The sequence below is a fragment of the Mus musculus genome, chromosome 12 (assembly GCF_000001635.26).
Source record: "Mus musculus strain C57BL/6J chromosome 12, GRCm38.p6 C57BL/6J".
Taxonomy (NCBI): Eukaryota; Metazoa; Chordata; class Mammalia; order Rodentia; family Muridae; genus Mus; species Mus musculus.
The window spans coordinates 55,865,384-55,871,590 of record NC_000078.6 but is presented as its reverse complement, the minus strand read 5'-3'; the positions used below and the strand labels follow the sequence as shown (position 1 = coordinate 55,871,590).

Genomic DNA, 6,207 nt, shown 5'->3' with positions numbered 1-6,207 from the left:
AATTTTTGTTGAAGACAGAATGGAATCCCTCCGTGTTCAATCCTCGCATATGAGCCAGGACAAAGGGGCTAAATGAAGTGCATTCCACTAGTGTTTGCTAGTGATTTGAACTAGATGACGGTTGGGACTGTTTCCTTAACTGTGAGATGACAGGCAAGGTGAGCCGACTGTGAATAAAGAGCTGTGGTAGAAACGGCCCAGCAACTGACAGGAGAAAGAAATCAAGAAACACGGCCATGGCAGCAGAGGTACAGCACACTGCAGATTTCCATTGAGTCTCCAAAATAAATGTCACAACTAAAAGATTAGCCCTCTATCAGATGTACGGTTACTGAAGATTCTTACCCCATCTGTAGGTTGCCAATTAGTCCTATTGACTATGTCTTTTGCCTTACAGAAGCTTTTCAGTTTCATGACGTCCCATTTATCAATTGTTTATCTTCCGGCCTGAGCCATTGGTGTTCTGTGCAGGAACTTTCCCCCTGTGCCAATGAGTGTTCTTCCCCACTTTCTCTTCTATTAGATTCAGCGTATCTGGTTTTACATTGAGGTTCTTGATCCACTTGGACTTGAGCTCTGTGCAAGGTGATAAATATGGATCTACTTTCATTCTTCTACATACAGACCACCAATTAAACCAACACCATTTATTGAAGATGCTTTCTTTATTCTACTGTGTTTTTGGCTTCTTTGTCAAAGATTAAATGTCCATAGGTGTGTGGGTTTCCTTGTGAATCCTTGATTCTATTACATTCATCAACCTGTCTGTCTCTGTACCAATACCATGCAAATTACTTTGTAGTACAACTAGAAGTCAGGGATGGTGAATACCCTAAAGTTCTTTTTTTGCTATCCTGGGTTTTTTGGTTTTTCATATGAAGTTGAGAATTGCTCTTTCCATGCCTGAAGAGTTGTGTTGGAACTTTGATGGAGATTGCATTGAACCTGTAGATTGCTTTTGGTAAGGCAGACAGTTTCACTATGTTAATCCTATCCATGAGCATGGGAGATCTTTCCATCTTCTGGGGTCTTAGGCAAAATGCCTAACATTGGGGAGAGGGCACTCAACAAGTCCCACCTCCAATAGATAGACAGGGCCTCAAGTAGAGGGACTGGGTTACTAACCCACAGTCAAAATTCCTGTCTCAGAATTGTTCCAGTCTAAAAGAACTGCAGAGACAAAAATGGAGAAGAGACTGAAGGAAAAGTGGTCCAATGACCATCCCAACTTGATCTCCATCTCATGGGCAGGGGGTGGGTGGAGGGCACCAAGGCCTGACACTATTACTGATGCTATGATGTGCTTACAGACAGGAGCCTGGCATGGCTGTCCTCTGAGAGGCACTATCTGCAACTGACTGAGACAGATGCAGACACTTACAGCCAACCATTTGAATTGAAGTTCCTCCAATGGTTGAATTAGGGGAAGAATTAAAGAAGCAGAAGCGGAAGCAAAAAGTGACCACACAGGAAAACCAGCAGTCTCAACTAACCCAGACTCCAGGGAGCTCCCACCAACCAGGAGCACACATGGGCTGGTCCAAGGCTCCTGGCACATATACAGATATTAAAGTTTTCATGGTAAGTGTGAGAAATAAATCTTTAAATTTTTTTCTGGTTAAAATTTCAAAATAGAGTACACTTATTAAAGTATAACACAACTGCATGTGTGTTTTTAGTTAAATATAACTTAGCTTCTTGAACACCTACATATGCTTCATAGAGGTGCACGTATGGGAAGCCGAGCAGAAGCCCTTCCCCAGCACAGAGGGCCTGCTGACGTCAGCACAAGCAAGAGGACTGGGTATAAACAACTGAACTTGAGTATGAATAAGTAACACACAACACTACAAATGACGCTCAAACACTTCTTTTTATTACATACTAAATTTAAAAATACAAATCTCATTAAAAATGCTTATCAAACATCATATATATATATATATTTATAAGCACTGCCAAATGCTACTGGATTGGGACAGTCTGCACAGCCGCTAAGGGTGATCAGAAACAGAACAGAGCAGCACAATGTTGCTGATACTGAACTTCGAAAGTCAGATGGTTACAATTTGGCAACTGTGGAGTATACCTGCAGGGAATGTCTGCAGAGGTGAAGTCATAAGGAACTAACGGAATCATGCAGAGACTCCTTTGAGGAGTGTTGAGTGAGTCTTCCTCATCCTCTTAAATACACTGTAACAGAAATTAAAGTGCATGAGACCAGCAGAGCACTTCATTTGGCTGTACCCTGCGTACACACTGTAGCCCACTGTGCCTCCGGGCTGAGGGCTCCGGTTTCCTGCACAGTTCCAGAGGCTTCCAAGTTCATTCTGAATATGGCTAAGGGAAGGGAGGCCAACATTTTCTAAATTGCACCAAATGGCCTTAAAGTGTTAAAAACACTTAAAAAAAAAAGCTAATTTGGGGGATGGTAGAGTTAAGGGAAGTATCTATATGTATTCCACTCTAGCAATAAAATTAGAATAAGGATCTAGTTTTGCCTCTAGATAATGCTTAGTAAAATCTTCAAAAGTTCAGATGTGCAGAAAGCACGACAATACTGCCAGCCACTTGTCACTCTGGCACTGCGCATCATAAACACCAGGCAGGATACCTGCCCCTCTAAAAGCTCAGAAGAAACACAGGCAGCAACATGGTCACACTTGACACACTGCTACTAATAAACACCAAATATGATCTGCAAAAGAGGTCACCGCCATCCAGGAAGAAGAGAAGGAAAAGCAGTCTAGAAAAGTGCTCCCTTTTCTTCGAAAACCCAGCAGTTGAATTTGGGGTAAAAGGAGGTTGTACAGGTAGGCCATCAGTTCTAAGCCTGCTGGGGACACTGTATAGACGCACTCACACATGTATGTATAAATTTCAGTTCTGATTGAAACGAATGCACTAATAGAAATCATTCATAGGAAGTCTTCCATCTGTACAAACACAAGAGTGGCAGCGGAGGCGGGGATTTAAAACTGCAGGCGACTGCACGGTAGTCCATTAGAGGTGAGACACACTCACGTGAGTAAGACACAGAATGAAGCAACACTGAGAAAGAAATACATACCAAACAGACCTGTTGGCACGGGACCTGCGAGGCAAATAAACGCGATGGTCATGATTAGAGTTTATCACTATTTCTCTTAATGACTTACTAATGTGGGGTCTACTTGGAGTACTACCTAGAAGACACAGTCTCTCATGACTGGATGAAATTATTAAGCTGCTGAGTGCATTCTCTTGGCTTCCATGGCACATTACACTTGGTAACACTAACAAGGTAGATGTGGGGAACACTTAGAGCGTGATTACGAATGTTTAATTGAGTATTTTCCTTTCTGTAGCTGTGAAATGTAAAGCTTAGATTTGCTTCCATCAGGCCTCTTAAACCAAACTTCATCATGGTTAATTGTTGTAATTACAGCACTAAAAAAGAAAATAAAAAGAATGAATTACAATGCGGCTCATTTCATTTCCATTTATTTTATTATTACTGGGGGTTGATTTCTCTTTTCTTTTTCCTTATATTTTTAAAGACATGCCCTTCTAGCCCAGGTTGGCCCTGAGCTTGCCTTCCCTCTGCCTCCACCCGGTTTATACTAATCTTCAGATTACCAGCTTAGAAACACGGTTTCATATCAGCTACAGTAGGCTCAGCACGTTTACTTACCAGTTGCTGTGCTATCAACACAAATGTTGTTATCTAGAGAAAAAGGTGTTTCTTACTGTAGAAAGCTGATACTCTTAAGAATTTACCATAAAGGATGAAGGCAGTAATTCATTAATACTTCCAAAAGATCACAGCAAGATAATTTATAGGCTATATAAACAATTATATAAACCATAAGTCTAGATTACCACTTAAAAACACAATTTCTAGTTTTATTTATTTATTTATTTATTTTATTTTATTTTTGGTTTTTCGAGACAGGGTTTCTCTGTATAGCCCTGGCTGTCCTGGAACTCACTTTGTAGACCAGGCTGGCCTCGAACTCAGAAATCCGCCTGCCTCTGCCTCCCGAGTGCTGGGATTAAAGGCATGCGCCACCACGCCCGGATTTTCCAATTTCTAGTTTTAAAGTTATATTTTAATTACAAAGTACTCCTTTTCTGAGGTTTATTTTTGGCCTTCGGTTTATGTGTATGAAGGTTTTAGCTGCATAGTATACAAACTGAGTGCAGTGTCCACAGAAACCAGAAGAGTCAGCCTACCAGAGCTGGAGCTGCCTGACAGGTGCGGTGCTGGGAACCAACCCAGTTTTCTTGGGGAGCCGCTCTCAGCAGCGGAACCACCTCTCCAGCTCACTAAATACTCGTCACATTTTTACTAATTTTCCTTTCCTCTCCTGCCTTAATTAATATTTTTTGTCTGAACTACAGTCTCCTGTATCCCAGGTTACCCCCCAACTCTATTTGTAGCTATTGTGTTGGGAGCACAGAGGTCCTTGTGCTCAAAGATAACCTAGAGAGAAACCAGGAATGTTAAATGCGCAGGGTTCTCCACCCAGAAGTCTGGAATTGGAGGTGGCTAATAGCCTGGGTGATCTTTGTGCTCCCTGGATGGCCAGGAGTTCTCCCAGGCTCCCACACATAGGACTGGAGAGGGTTAATAGTCTTCGTGACCTCTGCACTGTCTGTATGACTGGGACAAAAACACTAGATCTTCACCTAGGCGGTTAAGATAGCACATATAGCCCGTCTCTAGCACCCATCTTCATGGAAGAAGTGGCATGTACTTTTTGAGAAGAGTTCAATGTAATTATGCCTCCTTGTGCAGGATTTGTGTTACACTAGAAAAAGGGTTTTTTCCCAAATTGCACTAAAATATGCCTAAAATAAACAGCCTAGAACCAGTCTCTAGAAGTGTGCACCAATACTGGCTACTAAGTCACACTGAACCAGATTTTCTTCTTGCTTCATGTAGATCATTATTCTAAGCTATGGCCTGTGGCACTTGCAGAGATGCCCACAGCTAAGACTGGCCTTGAACTCCTGATCTTCCTGTTTCCACTTCCCTAGTTCTGGGATTATAGGCTCTCCACCCTGCCCAGTTCATGGAGTGTTTCGGACTAAAACCGGGGCTGTGTGTCTACTAACCAAGAACTCTGACAACTGTGTGGCACTGCCAGCTGATAGGTAGGGTTCTTTATCTAAAAAACTGAAATGGGTGGGACCACAAGAATTAAGAACTAATAGGCCCTCCAAAGGTTCTTAATAGTCTGGTTTGAAAGTCATTATACTAGGATCACAACAGTTAATTACACTGTAAGAATTAATAAATGGATCACTTAAGGATAAATAGTCCCAAGCATATCTACTATGTCAATGCTGTGATCAACGTCTACTATATAAACATTAACGATTGTGCACCCATGATTGGATCTTACTCAAGTAAAAAGGATCCAGAGGAACTAATGATGCACAAGTACCCTCCAGAGGCTGCAACGATTGACTGACAGCAGGTGGAACAGCAATGCTCAGCAGCAATGCAGTGCCAGGAAGCCTCTTACCTTGTGGGACACTCATCTTTTCTATCAATACATATCGTCTGTCCACGTATATACCATTCACCATCGTAATACAGTCTTCCCTCTTCCGATCTGGCACTGTGCAGATGTTTCTCCAGTTTCACAGGTGCTAAAGGGATGAGTTAAGTAACTGTTATGTTAATAAGACAGTCAGAACTGTAAAAGACAACAGTAATGCATGCACATATATGCCTGTAAATACATTTGCAATATTCTCATACAGAAACCTAAAATGTAATAAGAACAAGAGCCCCTCTTACTTTTATCGTTTACTATCCAACACAAACAAAGGTCAGCAATAATCAGAGAAGCAGGGCCACAAGGGTAGGCAAGCACATGGGTGATGATAGAGAAGCAGGGCCACAAGGGTAGGCAAGCGCATAGGTGACTGATTGATAGAGAAGCAGGGCCACAAGGGTAGGCAGGCACATGGGTGACTGATAGAGAAGCAGGGCCACAAGGGTAGGCAAGCGCATGGGTGACTGAATACCAGCACCATTTTTAAACAGCCCTGAAAATTTCAAATTGTTATATTCCAAAAGTAATTTCAAATCTCCCGTATAAGGCATCTCATACTTGGAAAAAAGCAGAATATAATGTTTAATGAGAAGTCTCCAGAACTTTAACTATCCACAGTAGAACAGCATTTCCGACTCTCAGAATGGTTTGGCATGAG

The 6,207-nt window shown here is 42.0% G+C and overlaps 1 protein-coding gene across 3 annotated transcripts in view; it reads right to left on the bottom strand.

The window, feature by feature from the left end:
- Positions 1–1,854: 1,854 nt before the first annotated feature.
- The window catches only part of Brms1l (breast cancer metastasis-suppressor 1-like), a 33,413-nt gene continuing 29,060 nt past the window's right edge, over positions 1,855–6,207 (bottom strand). For 2 of the 3 annotated variants that reach the window (XR_381530.4, NM_001037756.3), the window contains 2 exons: positions 5,514–5,640; positions 1,855–3,429 (listed from right to left, as the gene is read on the bottom strand). Coding sequence is in view for 1 of the 3 variants with exons in the window: in NM_001037756.3 (NP_001032845.1) it covers positions 3,312–3,429; positions 5,514–5,640 (245 nt within the window). In the remaining 2 variants the exon portion in view is untranslated. The remainder of the gene's footprint in view (positions 3,430–5,513; positions 5,641–6,207) is intronic. The other variant, NR_155205.1, reaches the window with a different exon arrangement.